Genomic DNA, 24,745 nt, shown 5'->3' with positions numbered 1-24,745 from the left:
AAAAAAAAAAAAAATGTATATTCTAAATAACTCCATCCCATTTACTGTAGTTCCCTGTTCTGTAAAATTATTTTCTTCTAGGTCCATATGAAATACTCAAACTTTTATGTTGAGAATAAATGTAAGAGAATACTGAGAATAATACTAAAGGAAATTATCACTAGATTCAGTATGGTACGTAGAAGACATCCTACAAATCCAAATAACTCAAGCCCCAGTTGAACTAAGGACAGCAGTAAAAATCTCAGACAACTGCCAGTTCTAGTCTAATTTTCAATCCATGAGTGACCTTTTAAAATTCATATTTAACCAAAGTTTAGATATTCAAAACATGTATTTTTAAAATAATTTTTTTGAAGTAGCTGGAAATATCTTGACAATGAAATTAACTCATTACTGTGAATTTTGTGCTTATTAAAAAAAATAATAGTAAAAGACAAGCACCTAAATCATTCTGAAAATAATTTAGGTTCCCACATCATTTTGGTAAATGATACCCTGGATCATTTGCAAATTGTACCCTGGATTGAAAAACTGACCTTCCCAACATATCTTGCTAAAATAAAGAGAGAAATGAAATGTAACGTTAAAGTCAACTAAGAAACATTTAAGTCATGTGGGTCCAATCTTTTGGCTTGTCCTGGCTATACTGACTGAAGAGGAATTGATAGGGCAGCATATAAAATATATAATATAGTTAATGTGTACAAGTAGCAAAGCTTTTTAAATAATATTTTATATTTTTTATACTTTGTATTAAAACATAAAAAGATCATAAACCAAATCATAAACCTAGTGGGATCTTCAACCTTATTTTTGTGAAACTAATGCATCAGTTGTCTAGTTCGATGGAAGTGGTTGCAATTCTTAGTGAGTTCTCAAGGTGCTCATGAGATTTTTGATCTTGTTTTACCTTCCTGTATTCATCCTTGAAAACAGGATATTCACATACTGCCAAAAAGCAATGACATGAGTAAGGCAGAGCTGTGAAGTGAGAGACATTTTTTCTCTGATATCCCTTACAACAGTCTAGTACTAGAGACATGATCACATTTTTCTTTGAGTTGAACGTTTGACTGCAACCCTGTAATTTTCAAATGAAACTTCACAGGTAATGTCTTTATGTTGACTGAAAACGGAGTCATAAACACTCAAGAAAAAAATCTGACTATAATTTTTTGAAAACTTGAAACCTATTCTCAAATTCCTTCATCAAAATAGAAAGTAAGGTTGCATATTTTCCCTGTTCACAGGACTCTGCTCAGCCAATGTATCAAAATGCTTACAATTATTTGCCATAACTTGAGTTTGACATAATTTAAGTTTCATTTCAAATGCTGTTGTGGTTTGCGACGTAGCACAGACAACTTCTCACCTTGAAGCATATTTAACTCATTTAAATTATAAAATTTTTCAGCACCGCCTGACTACTATGTTTTCCACAGTGAACATCTTAAACTACTTTATGAAATAACACAAACCCAATTTTAATAATAAAACATATCTGTTTAATAACAAAACACACACATTCCAAGGTAGGCTAAAATATTATTACTGGCAGTCACTACATTCTACGCGCCAAGCAGCACAAGTGTCTGTAATGTGTAACGTGGGTTTTGATTCTACTGACTGTGTGTCATAGGTACGAGAGGCAGAGTCAGCACAGCACTGTGCCCTCCCTTCCACAACATTCCATTGTCTATGCTTGAGCTGGGCACAGTCAACTCATGAAAAATACCACTACAAATCACATAGTAATTTTCGAAATGTATGATCCTGTGGGGTCGCATTACTAGCTGTTCAGGGCCACGTGTAAGCCTGCAGGTTTAGGCTGGACACACCTGATTTAAGTTACAGTAAATCAAATGAACATATGCTTATAAAAAAAGAAAAATGGGGTAAGTTTTTTGTTTTGTTTAATTACTACAGCTCTCAAAGCTCAAATCCTGACAAGTTCGCTTCTGTGTTACGTATCCAGTAAACACAAATGTGAAACATGATCTCTGTCCTTACACAGTGAGGTTAACTTGAGTTAACCATCTAAAGAAGATAAGATGTTCACACGTGCGTGTCCTCCAACTGTTAAAAAAAAAAAAGTCCTAAAATTTACTAACATTTTCTGCTTTGTAGAAAATGGGAAAATTATTTACTTACATTAATTTCTTCAGTTTTAGGAAGATTGTTAGAATTATGTATTTCCTCTTGTGAAAAAGAAGCATTTACTCCAGCTTCATTTTCTAGGTTACACTCTTCAGGTACATCAACAAGCCTTTCTTCAGGACGATTTTCTGAACAGGTTCTGACCACATCCTCACTGTCAAGGATACTTATCACAGCTGAAAGAGATTGATGTCTTTTTAACTTAAACATTAAATAAATCATACAGGTTTAATCAACAGGAAGCAACAGAGGGAGTGTGAACAATCAATAGATTTCTCCATTGTGCTAAGCGTATCCAAAACATATTTTTCTCCAAAAGCTACAAAGCAGTCCCACAATAAAAATAAAATTGAGAAGGAGAAATGAGCTGCCAAATCTAGGGAAAAAGAAAAGAAGAAAGGGTGGCCAAAAGGCACACTGACAGCTAGTCACTGACAGCCTTAATACTGCAAATACATTATTGTTTTGATATAGTAACTCAAGAAGCAGGTCCCATAGCACACAAATTACAAGTGTTGTATAGCATTAAAAGAAACTCTAAGGTCTCCTTCTGGTATTTTATATTTTTACCACTTTTCTCAAGATCAGTAAAACTGACGTGTTTTTTTGTTGTTGTTGTTTTGTTTGTTTGTTGTTTTTACAAGAACCTTCTTTGAGGAGTGTGTTGTCTACACAGGTTAATGAAAATCAGCACTAAGAATCTTAATGATATTTCAGTCTGAGACGCACAGTGTTAGAACAAACTGCACGTTTAGTTTCAATTTAGCTACCTTAGCTCACGTAACATCTCCAACACACTATACGTACATTCACTGTCTGCCTCTGGGAATTCAGAAAGTTGTGGATTTTTTACAGTCACTGTTTCTCTCTCTTCTGATGTAGCGGACATTTTAAGCTCCTCGTGGACTGTTTCACTTTATAAACAGGAGAAAAAACAAGAAAGAAGAAAAGAAATTCATTATAAAGCTTCAGAACAGGTATGTAAAAGATTTAACAGGATATTCTCTCAGTGTTTCAAAACAGAGTAAACAAAAACTCGAAATTCCTTGTCCAACATACCTACATCCAATTTGTGATTCATTTTATGTAGTGAATGAGGTACTTAACAGTCTTTCCAGCTAACACTGGTTCCATAATAAGAGAGTTGTATTAAATAATGTAATTTAATTTAATAATGTAATGTAATTTAATTACATAATTGTCTTCTGCAGAAAGAACAACTACTGTATCAAATGTTTAGGACAAACTGAATAAAAGTTTTACCAGTCCAAGGTACCACATGAAATTAAGGGTTCTTTTTATTACTGACATTCCTTCTTCATCCCTTCATAAACAATTCCAAGTAAAGAAACTGTTTCCCTTTCCATAAACAAGTAGATGTTAATTAAGTCTCTCTCTTATTTTTTTTGAATGCTCAAGTGTACAAAATAGTGCCAGAAAGAATTCAAAGGCCAAAATAAACCTGCTAAAGTTACAGGAATCTCAGGTGTTATTTATCAGCTACTCAGTTTTCATGCAGTATGTTCACAGTATCTATTCTGTAATCCTCAGAGTGTGAAAAAGTTTACATGCTCTGCTGAATCAAGTATTTATCATTATACTTTGGGGTCTGCAACTATTTGAGAAGGATGACAGCTGACAACCAGTCGGTTTGAGCTAGTCATACCAAATTATATATATTCAGAGATAGGAAGGAATAAGAAACTGTTATACACAATAACACAGGGAAGAGCCAATACAAACATCACAATTTTAAACAAGAAGGTCAGCAGTTACATGCTGTACAACACCAAAGATGCATTTTATAAACTTACTCTTCTCTCGAAGTCCAAGAAGTAACAGCCTCAGCAGCTTTAAACACCAATTTATCATCCTTGGGAAGGATAGGACATTCAGGAGTTGTCTCTTCCAAAAATCCTGGAAAAACAGATGGATGAATGACTTCACTGTTTCACTTAGCAGTTACTTCTAAAATGTTGATGTGATTTCAAGAGAGCCTTTTACATATTTCATCCACAATAGTGCATGCTGCAAGCAAGTGGTCAAATGCACAAATCTAAATTCCTTCCAGTAAAACAAGAACAGTCTGCTGCATATTTTATGTCAAGAAAACAACAAGATATTGGTATTTTGATCATGAACTAAACTTGATATATTACTAACCTAATAAGTAATCACTTCAGAAAACATCTTTTCTTTTTAGAGTTAAATGGTTATGTTTGTTATTTCTCCTTGGATACTTTCAGCAATGTTGAGATAAGTCATTTCAAACGCTTACTCAACTGTTTTTACCTTACAGATTCCATTCCAGAATTTTTCTCCCCCCACCCCCCCCATTTCTACTGCATGCTTCCTCAAGATCCAGAAATTACATCAGCAGATAGTATGCACACCTGGAATAATCTGCTAGCTCAGGGCAAACAAGAGCCATGCAGACTGTCCTCTAAGACTTCCACAGTACTGAAATTGTATAAGAATATTCCTACTACAGTCCAGCAGTGACGGTTTCTTTACAAGGTTATTCTTCAGTGCCATCACACTCAGTTATTTGTCACTACTCACCAGCTGGTGAGTTACACCCCTTCTAATCTGCCAGCAGATCTGCTTGCATGAACACATCCTAAACAACCTGGACAGATGTTAATACTGTAGGCCAACTGAAATACTCTTGGAAAAGGCTATAAAAGCTGTTTGCCAGTCAACTGAATACACACAGCTGTAATTAAAGCACACACTTGCAGACTTGTTTTCAGAAGGAAACTATTTAAATGAACAATAACAAGGAAGTAAAAATTCATCTAGTCATAGTTATCTAGTCTAGTTATACACTAAACTTCCCATTAAAAAGATATATTTCTTCTCTATAAAGATATACATATATATAAAAGAGATATATATCTTTCACATATATACGTACCCTTACAATAGAGCGAGAAGATCAGGTTTTCAAATTCTGTCTCTTTAACACCCATAAATCACTACTGCATCTTAGCAGCAAGCACACACAAGAAATGCCAGCCACAAGCAACATACATTCTCAACACTCATCAGAACCAAATCTTGCACTCATCAGTCATTTAACGTTCTGAAGGCATTTGAAAAATTAATAAAGAAAGTTCAAGTTATATGATGATACACACCAGTTTCTTTTCCTAGTTCTGATGAATCTGTATGCTCCACCTGGAAAAGTTTATCTTCAATTATTTCATTGTTCTCTTTGGCTGGTTCTTGAAAATCTGCAGGTTCTTCAGTGAAAGAACTAGCTGGTTTAGCAGCTATAAAAATGACATCATCTTCAAAGTCACTAGGTGATTTTGCATCATGATACTCCAAAGTAGTCTGGTCTGACTTTACAGAGACATTACTATTTTCTTTACTGACATCCATTTTCTCCATACCATCTCCAGGAATGCTTTCTAAAGATTCTTCCATTTCAGCACAGTCATCCTCAGGATTGCTCAGAGTAAAGAGTGACGCTTTATCTCTACTTCCAGACCAATTGTCCTCCACCAATCCACGACAATGCTCAGATGAAGCTCCAGACTGTGCTTTTTCATCTTCTGTTACCTTTTTAAAAACAAACAAAAAACCAAAAAGTTAAGTCAGTAATACATACATGCTTTATGCCAAAACAAGAAAAGAAGAACAAAAGTTTTAGAACTGTCACCTTAAGCAAAATTACTTCCCATTCTCTAGCACTGTCTTAGCTTTCAAAGCTAAGAGTGAAAACTGACTGTTCCTTTGACTGCTTATTGAGTTTCCACAACTCTGGAGAACTGAAACAAACTAGTCTTGTAAACGATTGCTTCTAATGTCATCTCAATCCTGTTCACTGCCTCACTACTTTATTTTCAAGAAGAGGGAACTACCCAGAAATTGCATCACAAGATTTCTTTTTTAGTGCTTGTGTTTTCAACCCATACGTGTTGCTAGTATATTTTAGAATGTAGTATGCCTGCTGCATGGAACAAGCCAATTAATCTGGCTGCTGTTAATAAAACATTATAAAGGAAGACAAACTTCTTTTATAACTGAGTACCTATTTACAACAGGCAACAAAATGTAACTAAAGATAATAAAATACAGATTACAATGACAATTTGTTAATGCATGTATGGAAAGCTCATCCATACTAGCACATGTCCCTCATCTTGGTACTATTTCTGAAACAGCCTGATAAGCTTCATCAGAGAATCAAGCCAACAGAATAAAATTGTGGGAACAGTAGAATGGTGCAGCTTTTAGACAGATGAACTCTGAACAGCTACAAGTACACCAGCCCTGGTGCAAACCAAGAGAACTTGAGGGCTGAAGAACACACTGGGGCAACAGTAAAGCTCTTTTTGTCAGGAAATTACAGTAATTTAAGTAAACACAGTCTCTCAGAAAAGCAGACAAAGTAAATGCAACTCATGCCTTCTCATGCTTTTAGAGGTGCTTTATTTGCAAAGCTTAAAAAAAAAATTTGTCAGTGAACGACTGGCTCAATCAGTATTTCTTACTTTCTTCCCAAATCAGTACATGATGAGGTATGACAGGAAGGTTAACAAGCAATTTGGAACAACCACAGCTCCTATCAACAGAAGTAAAAACTGTGAAGCCCACTAGCATTTATTACGAGTATGTTCCCAAAATGTCACGTACTTGAAAGTCTAGCATAATCTTTTGACTAAATACAAATACAGAAACATGATTTCCAATTCAATTGTTTATTATACTAAGTCTTGGCAAACTTTATCTATATAAAATTCTTTTATATAAAAGTCTCTAAAACTTTTAACAGTAAAAAAAAAAATTTTACAGCAGCTTACCCCAACAGTCCATTTTGCATTAGAGTTCACATCCCTGAAAGATATTCTAGGTTCCTTTGCTCGTAGGGGAGGAGTAACAGATCGTCCTGGTGATGCTGAGGGAGTTGCTAGGGGTGTGGTGCGAAGGCTGGATCTGAGAATAGACTGAGGAGTGAACCCAGCAAAACCAGAAGCAGAAGATGATGTCACCAAAACTTTAGCTCTCTATGAAAAGAAGTAAGTTATTGTAAAATCAATTGTATCTTTAAAAGGGAAGACTTCACTTGCCAAAAGCATTAATTTCAACTAAAACTCAATCTGTAAAAGCAGAGAAGACAAAATATCATCTCTATATTCTCTTTTTCTAAAGGTAAAGGCTGCTTTCTTTGCTTCTTTTTTAATATAGACGTAGAATGTTATCTTTCACACTAAATTCCTGAAGAAACAAGAATTCAGTGTCTTCTTGTCTGTGATGTCATCCCGATGCCAGTTCTACATCTTCTTCTACAATCACAGAATCACAGAAAACTGCAGACAACCACAGCTGCTGCCACTCACTTAACTGGATTAAGAAACTGAAGCATATACACTCTGGCTTCCAAGCAGGCAATTCAAACAGAGCTATGAAGCACTTAATGAGTAAGCACAATGAGAAGCACACGTGTAAGTATGTACATTGAAAAGTCCAACTTCAACTTACTTTTCTCCACTGCAATAACTATTTCATTAGTTATTGGACAAGATGTATATTGCAATTAAGTTAGAACTAAACTTCCAGTTTTAAATTTCCTTCTCAAGACTTACTGATGTACTTTTTCTAAAAGCACTCCGTAAAGAATAATCACATGGAAATTCAGAATTTGCGTTCAATGCTGTTTGTGTTAAATACTGTGGTTAAATTTTACATTTCACAGGTTTTTATTTTGGTTTGTGGGTTGTTACTGTTTATTTTTTTTTAAATACCAACCTTAACCACAAGAGGAGTCTCCAGTAAATTCAGCTCTGAAGCTCTTGAAATTTTTTTTTGTGAGCTGGAACCATGTATGTTCGATTTCAATGAACTGGATTCCACGTATGAAGTAGAAGGCAGGCATGGTGACTGCCAGCTTTCATTCTGTGCTGGAGAACATGAAGGAACAGGACGAACTACCAAATCCAGCAATCTGTTAAGATATGTCATTTTAAACCATAAATATAAAAGTAAATTTGAGACAATAAATAACCAGAATATAGATTGGACAAGATATACGAGTGCATCCTCACTGCTGGGGCAGTGTATCAAGCCCTGGTCCAAATAATTGGCATGATTTCCTAACTCATTGCCTCTGAGGCAAGAGAAATCCAATTTCACACTTACAAGTGTCATGACAAAAGAGAATTCATCTGCACTTCAAATTCCCTACTTAGTTGTGTCCCTACATTCATTTTTTAGCAGACACAACTATATGGAGATGAAGAAGTCTGAGAACACAAGAATTACACATGACAACTGTACTACGAAGATATTTTAAATGTGGTATTACTAACTAACTTTACTGGTAAATAGTAATTCAGTAATACTAAAATTATTAACTTGCTACTTATTAAGACAAAATGCACCTAAAACAGAAATTACTTTTGATATTTAGAACACAGACTGCATAATACTTGTTTCCACCCTCATATCTTTCAAATCTTCACTCTGTGGATCCACTATACCTGGAACATTTTTGTGAAAGTTTTGTAATTGGTGTCCCAACAAATGCATCAGGCAACTCTGCATCAGGGAGAGGATGTGTTATGACTGGTGGTTCTGCAACTCTGGGACTAGGATTAAAAGGAAAATATAATTTACTTGCATTCCCCTTACAGTCCAAATGTATCTGAATTCAAGTTCACTTGAATTGACTTTGCCACCTACAAGTAAATCATTTGACAACTATTAGTCTCCTTTAAATTGTTTACAATGCTATTTTTAAAGTAAAAAGGCTAATACAATGCAAAAACACAGACACAAAATGGTAAAAGATTAGTATTTGTTCACACAATCACATCTATCAAAATCTGTACAACAACAGATTGATGGCAGTTTTTTTCATTTATCTTAAATTCAGTAAATACATTTAAACATAATGCAAAAATACGTTTTTGCATAATTAAGACTATCTTAACTGAAGAACTTCTTGCCAAATATTACTTATCACGTATTGAATCTTGAATGTTGTACTTTGCATATCCAAAGCAGCCAAAGCAAGCTTTACTTAGGCCACCTTTCCACTCAAATACTAAAAAACTCAAATAGATTTCTGTCTCTCAGCCCCAAACATGTAGCTAAAGACTACTTTGTTAAAAGGATTCTTACCTATCACATTGTGAGAAACTGTTTTTCTGCTCATTTCCTACCCACACTTCCCCAATTTTGGATAATACATTACTGATGAAAGTTGCTCTTGTATGCACATTTCCAGCATTAACTTGTTTTGCTACTGTTGATAAGGGCTTTGGTCTTGAGACTGGAAAGGAAAAGGGAAAAAATATTATCCTTGCGTAATCAGAGTGGTGGTCAGTTGTTCGTTATACTTTTCCCCCCTAAGTTACCTTCTCTGAAAACCGATGAAGGCAAACGGTAAGGTTTGGCTCTCTCTAAAGCCAGCTTCCTTTGAACTCTAGGAAGGATCTTGCCATATTGGTCTAATATAGAGTTTCTGGCAACTGCTCTCTCTCTCAAACGAGGATCACGATCATTCTGATAAAAGAACAAAGGAAAAAGCTAACTAATTACAAGAAGTTCACTGCAGAGAATCTACGCTACTCTAATTAGTGGGTACGTTTCATCTACAGAGATATTCAAATACATCCATCAGCAAACATCAATTCTGCCTATTTTTAGGAAAGTGGATGGCAGACTAGCCTAACAACAGAGTCTACATCTTTAAATTAAAACAATGTTTGTACTCCACCAACCCTTTTCCTAATTGCAGCTCAGTCACCTTCAATTTTCAAATAGCTTATAAAACAACACGATAACAATAGAAAAATCAACGCCAAAAGTAATTGAATATACAAAACAAATATAAATTACGTTGGATAAAATGTTTTCAGTACTAAAACAAGCAAGAAAAAAAACTATCTAAACACACCTTCCAAAAGTATGGATGTGTTCAAATGGAGGACCTAAAAATTTTAAGATCACCTTATAAGCTTTATTCATTGAAAAACTTTGATTCCAGAAATCTGGAGTTCTTCATGGGGTTAAAATCCCTTCTCAATGAATGTTTAAGCAAACAAAAATATTCTGCTCAGTAAGTAAAAATTGGATTTTTGTAATGCATGACTCTAGTGAAATTGAACTTAGTTATATATTAGAAAAAATATATATATACATCCATATAGTATGTAACTATATACATCCATATAGTATGTAACTATATACATCCATATAGTATGTAACTATATACATCCATATAGTATGTAACTATATACATCCATATAGTATGTAACTATATACATCCATATAGTATGTAACTATATACATCCATATAGTATGTAACTATATGGATAGATAGATGTAGGTTGCTCCAAAAGTAACACCACCTACTTTTTTTTTTTTCCTCCATGGGAACATCAACAGATATAAAGAGTTCTATAATATCATTTGATAAATCAAATTCTCAGCTACAGAACATTGTTTTTCAACAGTCAGCACCAGTAACTACACATTTTTTGCCAGCAATAAACTAGAGTCCACATGCCACAACTGCAGAAATCTGCATCTGCAGAGGTGACCTACTGTTTCACAGTTGCTATGATGTTACTTCTAGAAAAACGTTGCCCAAATAGTTCAGTTTTCACTGTTCAGTTCACCTCCACTGGTTGGTCTCCAGAAACGTTCAGCAAGCACTGATGAACGTCAATAAATGTTGTTTTTCATGCAGAGAAGAATCTGATGACACGCTTTTGCTTCATACTCCCATGTTAGTTGCCTTTATATCACATTCTCCCTCTGCTGTCATTTGTCACATGGCAACAAAACAAAGTAATATTGGTGGGAAGGGTCTACGTCTACTGCCATGCCACCAACACACGACTCTGACATTGTGGACCAACATGATAAAAAAGGAGGCATTATTTTCAGAACAAACTTCCTATATTAATCAGATTTGAATTACCTTAAATGGAGTTAATTGGTCTGTAACAACTTGTAAGTTCACAAAGTAGCTTTGGATAATTGAAATATTTTGTTCAACTTTTAGGTTCGGTTTGCACTCAAGGTTCAGAAACTTACTCCTAGTATTTCAAATCATGTTCTAATAAACACTGAACAACAACAAAAAAACAACAAAGCAGGATTTTTATGGAGTAATATAAAAAACAGCAATGTGTAAAATAAATTTGCGCCCTTGGAGGGAACTTTTATGCTTACCATAAGATTGATCTTCATTGAATGATTCAACTGCAGTGCTGGAATATAGTTGGCACGCTGCAGATGGTGGACTAAAAGAAATTCGTGATTCTGAATACCACCGTTGGTCTGTAAGAATTTCTCCAAACACTCCTATGAGAAACACATTTCAAAAAACTATTACGATTCTGTCTCTTCTCTTTTCTAAGAGATGATTAAAATATCTTTCTCATCCACACTTACTTGTTCAGTGTCTGTGAAAGGTAGTTTCAATAAGTCTTCCATTAGTCCCATCTCCTGGCAGATTTCATACATGTGTTTTAACAGTTCCTCTACATTTAACTTAGTGGAATGTTTCTGCAATAGGCTCCAAGCCTCCACCATACACCTGGAATTAATTTTTGAGATGTAAACAGTAATAATAATCAAAAAGATGCCTCAAAATTGCTGTGTATTGAAAATTTAAAAGTGACAGTGATTTATATCACTTTTTCTGCACCTTCCCATCATAACTGAATACTAACATGGTGGGATATATTTCTTTACCTATTGGACAGTAACACAGTGAGGAAAAGCTGCACTTCACTACTGCTTGACATTGCTGGTTTCATCATCTGCATGTATCTGAGGGCTCGCCTATGCTCTCCTTGGCACATCAGGGATTGAATAATTCTCATATGTTGCCACTGCACAGTTTTGATTGTAGCTGGATGAAAGAGAAGGGCCAATGAATTCTGTAGAAGTCAGAAATTAGGTTTGTTAAGATATGTAATATTCACTCATAATAAAAGTACTCAAAAGCTTCCTAAGTAGTGGCAAATCTGTTAGGTAATTTTCAATGACTAGCACTAACGATATACTTGACACAGGAAATGTAAACAGACTTTTTAAGCATTTACACACACAAAAAAGCCAGCCATAGAGAACAAAGTGTTTTAAAACACATTTCTAGGTTAATCAAGTATCTGTATATAAACGTAAGTTTTTATAGCTACTCTTGAAAGTTAATAGATTTTATTAACATCATGACAAAAAAAAAAAACTTCAGCAATAGAAACAACACAAATTAAGTTCAAAAGTCACTTTTGCAATCTTCTGCCTAAAACACTACTGTTACCATGACCGTTTTAGCACTTTAAATACCTAAAACATCATTTCTGAGGGGAAATCGTTCAGCTGTTCTACCTAAAATGACTTAAATAAATGGCTTTGAAAATTCACACATCAAAGAATATTAAAGTTCATTTCTTTTTTAAATCAATTTCTTCCCAAAGTAATTAAAATCAAATTTCAAACCACAATTCATCCCTGAAAATGTTTTAACAGTGTTATAAAAAAAAAAATCTTATGATCTTTTATCACCTGCTATTAGCTAAACACCAATTTCAAAAAGAAAACATCTTTTCACAGTTTACAGCTCCATATTGTAACACATGCCTAATTAAGCAGTAACATACTTACTTCAAAATCATTGTGATCCAGAAGCCAAAAGCCTTGAATAAGCTTCACAAGACCCCAGGGGATAGCAAAAACAGTTGGGAAGGAGTCAATTGAAGTTTCTGTTTTATTTGGAAAGGAATGCATGATATCCAGCAGTAAGTAAATTGTCTGATATCAAGTACATGATTAAGGCTAATACATTTGTAAGACCAAGAATTTATCACAATATACTCAGAAAAATAATAATGAAGAATTTAAGTTTTAGAAAGAAGAAAATGTTAATGGGTTAGTCTTGTCTTTTTAAGCTGTTATAATTCAAAGAAAGCCAGGATTTAAACCTCTCATTCTGAGTAAATAATCAGAAAGAAATACTCTTCGATTTCTATATTCTCAAAAAAGCTAACTTCAGATAATTAAAAACCCCAGTTATAAACTGAGACCTCTCCTCAGTCAGTGGAGCTACCAGCTGGAAATTTAAAGCATTTAAACACTCAGGGCTCATAAATTCCTTGGTATTATTTCCTCATTTCCAGTGCGTGCAAAACGAAATAAAATTTCACAACACATATCAGTTCCCAATGGAAAAAAAAAAAAAAGGAATTAAAACAGTATTATTTCTCGTAATGTCATTTTCTCTTGACATTTTTAGGGATATACATTAATTAGGGATCTCTGAGGTACACCAGTTTTAAACATCCTTCCTTTTTATGCTCCCCCCCCCGTCTGATGGGGCAACAAAACAATTCTGTGTATGTCAGCAGCTTAAAAATAAGGTCTCTGTCCAATCTTGTTTCTCTATTTATTATTCTATGAGCCTGCAATTCGAGCAGAACAAAAGCAAGCACTGTTAGCAGTGCTGGAAAAAAATAGAAAAAAACAATGATCTGATTTCAGAAAAAAACAGGTACTGATACAGCACTACTACAACTCATTTGGCTCTGAAGCAGCACTTATATTGCATCATGGTAAAATGTAGCCATTTGCTTTTGCTGCTTTTAAAAAATTCTACTTCAGTTTTATGAAAACCAGAGTTTTTTAATCTTTAACATACACTTTAACACTAGTGTGTGTTTCCTCAGAAAAGGCTTTGCAATAAAGTATGAAAGAAAAATAAAAAAAAAATCAACAGTACGGAAAAATAAAACTGCTTCTGATTACCACTTAATTCTAAACAAAATCTTTTCATCTACACAAGCATAAATTTAAAAATATTATTAGGTACACAATAAACACTTAAAAGCATTTATGTGCATATACTGAAGGTGTAACAGAAGTAACTACAAAGGATACAATTGCATGCTTGTAGTTTTCTTCGATGTTTTCTAACAAATAGAGATCCAGCAGTGCCTGAAATGAAAAATTTTCTTTTCACAAAAAAAAACAACCAAAGAACACCCAACTCCCTGCCACACTCCATAAATTATATACTTAGATTCCTTATTTTTGTTTATTATTATTATTTTTGTGGTTTGTTGTTCTTGCTTTGTTTTTAAAGGAATATAACACTCACATGTAAACTAGCAGGTGGGTATTTCCCAGTTCCTCCTTCATCCCTCTGCCACAATTTCTCAGCTTGTTCTCCTAACTGGGAAACCATTCCATCTATCATCAAGCAGTCAGAATCCCATCTTCCTCTGGAAAAAAAAAAAAAAAAGTATCAAGGATTTGGACAGAGTCAAGCATTAATTCCAACACCTCAACCAAAACACCAAAATAAATACAACTGAAGAAAAGAAAGCAACAAACATAGAGGTGTGAACATCACTTGAAACACATGTGAAAATTTCTGAGCCAGTTGAGAGATTTTCATTAGGTTGCATTCAATTATTACAGGAGCTTAAATAAAAATCCTAAAAGCTCTTCTACTAAGTCAAAATCTGCAATGAACTTCTAATTTTCAGGCTGTTCCTGCCTGCGTTACTTTCAATGCAGAAGAAACTGTGGAAGTACCAAAAATCATCACTCACACTATCTAAAAGAGGAAAATTAACAGTATTGAAACACCACAACTTCTTTTTAATGTTAATCTCATACTTCAAATTGGAGTGTTCCAATAAAGCAACTGTGAGATAACTTGATGGAAATTTCACCTTTTGTTTTCAGCGCTTCACTTCTGTTACTGAAAAACTCATTTACGCACAGCTGAACATACAGGAGAATTTCAGTATCATCACAAGCAGCATTTATGTTTATGGAGACATACCATTACAATTATGCATGTGTGAACTTTTAAAATCACATTCTTCAAAGACAAGCATCACTGACTGATGCTGCTCTCTCACTTTCCCAACAATCAAAAGCAAAACAAACAAACAAAAAAAACATACTAAATGAAGTGTGCTCACGTTCCTTACCAGTTTACATGTAAGTTACTTGAGAAGTCAAGTAAGATGCACTTAAAAGTCACTACTAAGCAGAGGAATACATACAGACCACAGCACAGGAAAGTAACCTCTGTATTCAACAGAGCAAATGCATCACTGAATTGGGTACTGCTGGCAAATGCGTTTAGCACAGTAAATACGATTGTTTATATATAAATGCCATTCGCTACCACTTCTGAATCCACACTGGAAGTTTTCCAGAGTTCCCCAGTAAATCTCACCTTGATAAGCGCTCAAGTTTCTGTCGATGACTGGTATAGTAGCTCTGAATCAGAGGATAATTGTAGAAAGGCCTAGATAAATGCATATCATCATCTACAGGCAATCAAGGGAAAAAAAAAAACAATTAAAGAACTAATAAATTGCACAGATCATAACATCTGAACATCAAGAAGCAAAAGCAAGCCTTTGAAAGAAGCCAGCTTTGTTTCTCTTCTTACTAAAACAGAAATCACAAGACAATTCCTTCTTGTCTCCACTGTCATTTGAATTTTACAATTAACGTCAAATTCAAAACATTATCAAAAGCAAAGATCACAATTAAAAAAAAGACCTCAAAAGAGGTTTTTTTTGTTTGTTTTTTTTTTTAATAAACATATAACATGAACATTTCTGAAACTATTAAGGCTGACAATGAAATCTGTATCCCACAAAAATAAAAAGTATTTCCAATGCTTTGCTTTTTCCCCTCGAGCAATAAAAAAGTTCAAAACCTTCAGGTAATGCTTTTACTGCAAGAACAGTATTCGCTGGGTGTTTTAACAGCAGCTTGTTTAAACTACAAAGTACTTAAAGAATCACTTGGGTCAATAACATTAAAGTCAAAAACTCATTGCTGTTTGCTGTTCTTAAAGAACATACAAGGAAAGAAACTGCTTGCATTATCCCATGCTACACATTTGCCAAAAAAAAAATAAAAATACTCATTTCACCAACAGAACTTCAGCATGCATCGTCACTGAAATAACACTACTTATTAGCAAAGAAACATTTACAATGTGTACACATTCACAGGAATCACTGTTAGATATGTATTGCAGCTAAAGCTTACCTAAGCCCTCTGGTAGGAGACTGGATCGACAGAACCAGATGACCACTTGGGCATACAAAGAAATGAGGCTAGTTACCACCTGCTTATTTGTCAAATCTGTAACACCTGAAAAATACATGCAAGAATTCTTTTTTAATTAACCTCCCTTCATCATACTAAGCAGAAAGTATAAAAATAATATGGTAAAAATTTGTCTTAGTTAAAGAAAAAAAACACAATCACCACAATAAGAGTAACCCTTTGCAAAGCACCACCTCCACTAAATCTTTAAAATAAAATTAAAAAAAATATTCAAAAGATCAAAACTGAACTGTTGAATACACTTGTAAAACATTTCTTTTCATATGGCAGATTTTTAGTACAGAAAAGAAACTTTTCCATTTTTTCAATATGCTATTAAAAAAGAAACTGTACCAATTTAATTATCTTATTCTTACAACTTACTCAACTGTTTCCTTTACAATCATAATGCAGTACTTGCACTCAAATAAGTTGCTAGCTAAGAACTGTAAAGAATAATTTCTAGTATTGCCATATTCAACTGTTCTATTTCCAACCCAGTTGCTTATGCATCTTCTTGCTGAACGTAACTTCCCCTATATACTTTCACACACTCCAGAACAAATCACTTCCATGAACAGATTCATATGAAGTGCTACTTACAATTTCTCACTCAAACTTAAGCCTTTCTCCTACCTAAACTTGTCTGTCTTCCAAGCATCAAACCAAAAAAGCTCTCGTTTCCTCAACTACAACCCCAACAGCATCTTGAATGAAGAATTACTAAGACATATGAAAGATTTAGTAATACTATTACAAACCTTTTTCAGTAAGCTCTCGTGCTTCAGTGAGAAAACAGTTTAAGACTGTGCTAAGGTTGCTCAAAAGTAACTGACAGTGCTGAAGAGACTGCATTGTTTGTGGATCAATGAAGTTGCAAGAGCCATCGAACAGCGGAATACCTTTTCAGAATACATATTAAATCATTAGCATACAGAGCAATTTCAAATAAGTTTCAAGGTACATTTGAAGAACTGTGTGCACTATCACATAGAGGCAAATTGCTGAATACGCTCATTTAGAAAGGGTAATTTTACATTTGCAAAATCCCTGCAGTATTACTCACAGATTTGGTCAAATTCATCTTTCGTATAGATCACTTTGTTCCATGTCCACTCAAGAACAAACCGTAAACTGGCAGCAGAACTTGGCTGCTCTTTAAAAAAGAAAAAGAAAAAGGAATGAGTAAACAATGTCAAGCTCAAGAATACAGAACAAAAATCACCATAAGTAGTTATTACCTTCAGATGTCCAATATTTAATGTATCCAGTCAGAAGTTCTAAAGAACTTGTCTGAACAGCAGCTGACAATACAGCTTCTAACTGCTCCTCCTAAACATGAGGCAAAATAAAATGAGAATCTTACATACTTTCAATGTCTGAACCATCAACAGTAAGCATTTCTTTCTATGAAAACTGTCATACAGACACCAAAAAGTCATGTAGCACGAACTCAACTAATTCCACATGCCTTAATTTGAATCACAGGCTCATTGGTCTGACAAACACATTAACTCGTCCTCTGATGTTTCATCTTACTAAAGGCTAATTCTCACCTTTATCTGCATGTGTCTATGCTATAAAGTTAATTTACTGAGCTCCAGTTAACTATTTTCAGTAACAGCCCCTGCTAATACCCAGCGTACATTTTGTGCACAGAAGTTTTCCATCAGGAAAGTATGATGGGGACAAAACAAATACAAATATGCAACATTTGCATGAGAAATAGTGAAACTGAAGTCAGCCTGCTTTCTAGATTATGAAGACACGAAGCAGTTCCAACATCAAAACATTGTTATAGTTTTCAAAAATTATAGAAAATAATTGAAACATTTAAACTGTAACAGATTTAGATTTTAAATTCTTCAAAGATTGTACAACAATGTAGTGACAATCCTTTAAGAGGATAAGAGCTATGCACAGCCACAGAATATTAAAGGATAAATTATTCCAGCTAGAGTACTGATACTTCCACGTGAAATGATCCTTTGCATCATTTTAATGAATTTACTCCTGATTTCCATGATTGTTTCGAACACACTGAAAATATCCTTTCCCCTAGGTAAAATCATTAACTTCAAAGAAACCTCTGTACACTAGAATAAACATGGGATATTCCCATTTTTTTTCTCAGAACTGTTTGGAACAAGGAAACAGAACAAACAATACTTCTACACAAAACTCTAATCCAATGCAAAAGGAATAGTCTAATGGCCACATTAACTTGCTGAGAAATTTCCTTTAGCTGCTAAACTGTGTAAAGGAGTTTTTTGTCCCAGTGTTATTTCCTCAAACCTGGAGAAGAATCCTAGAGATAGAAATATGAGAGCAGTGGGAATGCTATCCCTTGTCCGTTAATTGCTCCACCATTAGATGAGCAGCAGATCAGCTAGACAGCTTGGATGAAAATGGGCTGTACATTACAAATGCTCCCTCTCTTAGGAAGCTCTTCAGATGACAAAGTTCTGTTACTGTACTACAAAACAAAAACCTACGAAGATGCTATGGTAGGATAAAGCAGGTAAGAAGCAGTGGGTGTCAAGATATCATGTCTTACAGTTTCTACAGTCCTGTCAGAGAACAAAGATATACTCCCCCCTGGATTCTTGATATGTGCTCACCTGACTCAGACTGGATGGCTGGACATCAACTAGTCTTGGAGACAGCAAGCCAGCTACAAGACATCTATTGTAGCTATCGCAAATGGCTTCACTTATTGAAGGACCAGACTTCTTTAAAAAATTCAAGGTCTGAAACAGCAATAAAAAACAAGGATTAAAAGATGGCATTATTTTTATTCCATCACATAATAATATTCTGAATAATCTCTGAAAAAAAGAAATTACAATGTTGACAAACTGTCACAAAGATTGCATCAGTAATACACTTTAGGTTAGCAATCTCACTAAGTATTACTAAGCAGACTTTAAGATGACAGACAAAAACTCAAGAGTTTATAAAAATCCTATAAAATAAAATATCTGCCTGTACCATTATTTCAACTAGGTATTTCCTACTTTCTCTGTTTACATGCTGGCATTTCCACTGCAGTAAAATACATCCTATAAAAACACTCTAGCTTTTAGACAATTGTAAATAACATTTGGGGAGATTAATGCTATGGTTGATTGTACTGAAGTAGGACAGGTGTTAAATATTTAATGGTGTGCAATGAAATACACAACTACTTATGCTGGAAAAACGTAATGAGCCAAAAAAAATCTCATCATTTCTTACTTATGTGTGGTGACTCAGCTATAATTTGGCCAAGTACAGGAGAAAAAGTCATTTATTCCTAAAATTTAATATATATCTTTCTCTCTCTCTCTACACACACACACACTTTCTCTATTCTCTGTCTTCCTGTTTCAAAAATTTAATCACGGAGAAATATCCTGACTCATCACTTGAAAGATTTATCACCAAGAAGCAACAGTTTTCCCTAACCTCTACAACACTTTGTTCTTGTTCCTAGATGAACTGTGTTCTTTGTTACTAAAGGAACACTGTATTACTCTCAATACACCCAGATCCACCATGCTCAGCAGGAGTCAATCGAAGTTTTACAGTCCCCAAAGTGGACTTCAAACATAAACATTTGCTTAAAACTGGAAAGATGTAGTTTATGCAAGTAGATGGGCAGGATGAGCATAAAATATCCTCTTACACTGAAAGCAGTGCAACAGAAAACTTAAAAAAATGTACACTTCTTGACATTCTCAATGAAGATATGATAAAAGATCACCTCCTTCTGGAAGCCAGTGCAAGTCATGTGAACTACTCCAGAGTTCAGCAAGCACGTACCATCTGCAGAAACAAAGAATGTTTGTTAAAACTCTATAGACTCAACATCACATTATGGCTAGACTACATTTTTAACATAGCAAGATACTAGTCAATTAACTTTTTTTTTTTTTGCCAAGTCACTTATAAACTTCTTGAAAATATCCTCATTGTACGTACAAATTTTTTCTCTAGTGTTGCTGTGTGGAAAACCTTCAGTTTAAAGTCATTTCATTTTATAACCATCATCACTTCACAGACTACATTATAAATGCACTAGAACCCAAAAATGGCTGGTGTATTTTAGAAGATTAATTACTTTGTTGGTAAACTGATAATAGTTGAGTCTTGGTTTGGTTTGTTTGTTTGCTTTTAAAACAAACAAGAGAACAAGAGAACTAATAAATGACACTTGACCTCAATTCTGAAACTTTTATTAAAAGCAGTGATATACCTACCAAAATTATAGGTGCTTGGATTAAAAAACTGCTCAGGCGGTGGATAAGAAGGAGGAAGTCCACGACTTAAACTCCGCTCATGTACCAGAACATCCAAAATGAGGTTTGGAAAAGTCACACTTGTTACAGCATCCAGAGACCATAAAGCAAAATAGGGGCAATTATGAAGGAATTCTTCTGGCCTTTAGGGAAGCAAACGCATAAGTTCAACATCAACGTTCAAATAAGTTATTTGTAAGAACACTGAAAACAACTCAGTAAAAGCATACCTTAGTGAATCTGGCATTTGAGCATGATACCAGCGGTTAATGTCAAATACACCCAAATAAGTAGATGGTTTTCCCTGACCATATGTATTCACTTGCCAGCTGAAGACTGATACACTGGTGTCAGGAGATATTACTGTAAAAGACAAGAAATTGTTTAGTTGTAAAAAGCATTGTACTGTTTTTGTAGTATCACTTCCTGTTTTAGTTTAATTCTGTTGTATCCCTCAGTCCACACATCAATAACTGATTGAGATATTTAGCTTAATAAATACTTTAGAAAAAAATAGTATGCTAGACGCATACAGTTACTTTTGTAAATATCTTCTTTAAAAGAAGATTTTAGAATGCTTCTCAGAAATATATGACAAGTGAAGAAAACCCAACGATGCTCATTAGATTATGACACATTGTTTATAGAGGTTAGCATCACAATTACAGATGGAAGTTGCCATTTCGGGATTAAATCAAAAGACAATAAAAAGAAACAGCACCGTAACATCATGCAGATGTCTTCCTTGTAACACCTAACATCCATAAAGGCCAGTAAAAAAGAGAAAGGAGGGGAAGGGTAACAAAGACAAAGCAAAAATTTATTACTGTAGCAGTCTCTAAAATATGGACAGGGCATAACTGAATTTGTAAACCTAGAGATGTACCTTTAATTTTTCCAACATCACAACAGACGTGAGTTTTTTTTTTAAACAGCATATGAAGGAAGTTATTGCTAAAGAGCTTGTAAGTACAGGAATCTATTAGATTTAGAGAGAATATTGAAAGGTAGATCCAGATGCAAGTCTGAACAGAAAAAAAATATCCAGACAACAATCCTAAGTAATGGAAAAAAAAAAAACTGTTCAAAGTAGCCAGCAGAAGTGATAGCTGAAGGGATAAAAGAATGAAAAGCATTACGCAAACCACCACACTATACATTGTTATAGCATGATATCAAGCACAAAACAAAACCTATTTTTTTCCCCTAAGGAAGTTCCATTCTATGATCTTGCAGCTGCCCATACCAATGTCTTCATCTTCTGGCCTAAAACAGACTAAAACAACTCTAAAGTAACCAGAAAAAAATCGTAAGTAACTGGCATATCACAAATACTAACTGATTCATACAAGCCTGTATCAACTGAAATCTTACTTTAACAAAGGCTAAGAAAATCAAATTCACTCTTGTATTAAAAAAAAAAGTTTTTTTAAATTGTTTTTGTTTTTTTTCTTTTAAACTTTCCCATTATCAAAGTATTGATTTTTATACATGTCTTTACTCCTTCACAGAATAAAAGTAAGCTGTGGCATTCAAAGTCAAACCACTGTTACCTGATTAGTATGTCTAAAACACATCCTGTTCCCTCAAAAAGATTATCTTCCACAGGCACATACATTTATTTTGTTAGAATAATAAGTATTCTATTACTGAACAAATCACTTTTTCATTTATACAGATCAATAGCATTAACTGTCGTGGCACACTGAAGTTTCATTTCAAATACAATTATTTCTTTCAAATTTAATATAATAAGCAGCTTTGCTACTTACAAGTATCATTACTTAGTGAAGAAAGATATATGAATCTGAAGCTGAACGTAAGAGTTTAAATTAAAAACTGGCTGAAGAAATGCAGAAATGAAAGAAAGGGATTATGGAACTTCTTTGTTGTATTTATTGCTAACAGCGATGACATTTACTACCCTTAGGAAAAAATTGTTTTCTTTCCACTGCGCTTAAAAATTACCTTACACGTTTAACTGAACCTTCCTTTAATGCCATCATCAGGTCAGAACGAATAAAAACTAGCAGAGTGCATCAATATACAACTGCCAAGTTGCTTCTTAAAAGTTTCAAAAATGGCTAAACATCAAAGATGTATACATACATTTTTTTAAGAAATGAGTTCCTTAATGTCAGAAATCGCATACTTAATACATATTTCTCACTGCAGTGTCAATTTCTGTTTTTAAATGAAACTCAAGCAACACGTCTTCCTTTTTAAATAAGCCACACAAGCTACTCTACACTGATATTTGACTTTCAGACTGTGGGTACAGCATTCATTGTTCAGATTCCAAAAACATTCCTTTTAGAATAACCAAACAAGGACATCAGAACAAACCTTCGTTAACACTGTCCTCTCTATCAATATGGTTGCGAAATTTTTCTACGGTCTGACAGCTGAGTAATTTAGTATTGCTGGTCTGTCCTCTCAAGGGAAAGGCTCCACCTGTGAGATCTAAACTGTATCTTTCATCACAGTATTCAAAACCCTGTGGAAAAATAAGAGAAGAAAGAAAAGGTCATTTTGAGATGAAAATGTACATTACACCTAAATAAATAAGACTGTTTCTAACTACATTACTGTTTCCCAAGAGATTATTTCCAATAGTAAACAGAAATTACTTCTGACCACAAGATAATTTTAAAAAGTGTAAAACTGCAACGGTTTGTTGAACGGTAAGTTGAAAAGATGTTCCCCATTTTCAGAATGTGGCCTGATTCAGTTCAAAAATGTTTAGTAGATTTCACAGAGTCACAGAACGGTTTGGGTTGGAATAACCTTAAAGATCATCTTGTTCCAACACCCATGCTGTGGGCAGGGTTGCCAATCACAATCCCGGCTTTGAATGCCTCCAGGTCCTGCAAACTCAAGATTCTCTTACAGACCTATGCATGTATCTACAAATAATGCAATACAGACGCAAAGCTCTTTGCTCCCTGTTTTTATTATAGAACTCGTGAAATCAGAGAAGTTGTGGCATTGCAGTAGGTAAAGTTATTCTCAGAGGTATTACCTATATGCACACCACTAGGCTGAACACATATCCCTCTGCAGAAGTAGTGACAACTTCTTATTAATTAACAGTCTTCTTAACCATGTAAAATCGTACTAGCTGTATCTTCTCAGAGACTAATGAGTGAAATCTCCCTTGGTTCCTTCACACAGCGCAGCTAACAGCAGAAAACAGAAAGCACGAGTGCAAAACCCATCTAAGATTACAAATTACTACAGAATGGGCCAAGTGCTTTGAGATATTCAGAAACCTCAGCAGAACTGACTGCACTGAACCTCTAATACTGCCATGTTCTAACTGAATACTAACTGAAAAAGTCTTTCCAAATGCAGCATTGGCTCAAAACATCTACTATGAAAGATATTAATTTGTCAAGATCTACCGCACACTAAAGGAATGGGCAATCACCAACCACAGGTGATTAACAAAAGTAAGTGTTGGAATCTGCACTTTGGCAACCCTAGACCTAGATACAGACTGGAGAATGAGAGGTTGGGAGCAGCCACGTAGAAAGGGATCTGGAGTTTCTGGTTGGCAGCAGGTCGAAAATGAAGCATCAGTGTGCCCTGGCAGCCCATCTGTACCATGGGGTGCACCAGAGCCAACACTGTGTGACCTCACCTCCAGCACTGGGTGCAGGTTGGGTGTAACATAAGAAGGACATAACACTATCAGAGCATCCAAAGGAGGGCTACGAAGATGGTGAAGGGTCTGCAGGGCAAGGTGTATGAGGAGCAACTAAGGTCCCTTGGTGCGTTTCAACCCAGAGCAGAGGAGCTGAAGGGAGGCCTGATGGCAGCTGCAGCTCCTCACAGGGAGAGGAGGGGCAGCGCTGAGCTCTGCTCTCTGTGACAGCAACAGGGCCCGAGGGATCGGCATGGAGCTGTCAGGGGAGGGGCAGCTGGGGGTTAGGGACAGAGTCTGCACCAGAGGATGGTGCGCACGGCCCCAAGCTACCAGAGAGTTCAAGGAGTGTTTGCACAACACTCTCAGAAATATGGTTTGAATTGTGTGGTTCCTTGAAGAGCCAGAGATTGACTCAATGATCCTTGCAAGTCTCTTCCAACATGGGATATTCTGTGATTCTATAATTTCATTACCAAAAACACTAATGTTTACTCCAAAGCATGCACATTCCACTCTATTTTATCAAATAACTTTGGAAATAACAGACACG

The 24,745-nt window shown here is 34.9% G+C and overlaps 1 protein-coding gene across 1 annotated transcript in view; it reads right to left on the bottom strand.

Annotated features, from left to right (window-relative positions):
* AHCTF1 (AT-hook containing transcription factor 1) overlaps positions 1-24,745 on the bottom strand; it is a 46,291-nt gene that overhangs the window by 6,647 nt on the left and 14,899 nt on the right. Inside the window, exons 7-31 of the mRNA XM_010706848.3 lie at positions 22,893-23,043; positions 20,777-20,909; positions 20,508-20,689; positions 20,012-20,073; positions 18,888-19,016; positions 17,508-17,598; positions 17,333-17,422; positions 17,028-17,168; positions 16,207-16,311; positions 15,377-15,470; positions 14,282-14,405; positions 14,062-14,118; positions 12,793-12,939; positions 11,878-12,065; positions 11,575-11,719; positions 11,353-11,484; positions 9,528-9,675; positions 9,292-9,442; positions 8,649-8,756; positions 7,918-8,113; positions 6,972-7,175; positions 5,301-5,727; positions 3,975-4,077; positions 2,968-3,074; positions 2,155-2,336 (exon numbers count right to left, since the gene is read on the bottom strand). Coding sequence (XP_010705150.1) covers positions 2,155-2,336; positions 2,968-3,074; positions 3,975-4,077; positions 5,301-5,727; positions 6,972-7,175; positions 7,918-8,113; positions 8,649-8,756; positions 9,292-9,442; positions 9,528-9,675; positions 11,353-11,484; positions 11,575-11,719; positions 11,878-12,065; positions 12,793-12,939; positions 14,062-14,118; positions 14,282-14,405; positions 15,377-15,470; positions 16,207-16,311; positions 17,028-17,168; positions 17,333-17,422; positions 17,508-17,598; positions 18,888-19,016; positions 20,012-20,073; positions 20,508-20,689; positions 20,777-20,909; positions 22,893-23,043 — 3,597 coding nt within the window. The remainder of the gene's footprint in view (positions 1-2,154; positions 2,337-2,967; positions 3,075-3,974; positions 4,078-5,300; positions 5,728-6,971; positions 7,176-7,917; positions 8,114-8,648; positions 8,757-9,291; positions 9,443-9,527; positions 9,676-11,352; positions 11,485-11,574; positions 11,720-11,877; positions 12,066-12,792; positions 12,940-14,061; positions 14,119-14,281; positions 14,406-15,376; positions 15,471-16,206; positions 16,312-17,027; positions 17,169-17,332; positions 17,423-17,507; positions 17,599-18,887; positions 19,017-20,011; positions 20,074-20,507; positions 20,690-20,776; positions 20,910-22,892; positions 23,044-24,745) is intronic.

The sequence above is a fragment of the Meleagris gallopavo genome, chromosome 2, assembly GCF_000146605.3.
Source record: "Meleagris gallopavo isolate NT-WF06-2002-E0010 breed Aviagen turkey brand Nicholas breeding stock chromosome 2, Turkey_5.1, whole genome shotgun sequence".
NCBI lineage: Eukaryota > Metazoa > Chordata > Aves > Galliformes > Phasianidae > Meleagris > Meleagris gallopavo.
The sequence above is the reverse complement of the archived record's forward strand: the minus strand, read 5'-3'. Positions and strand labels throughout refer to the sequence as shown.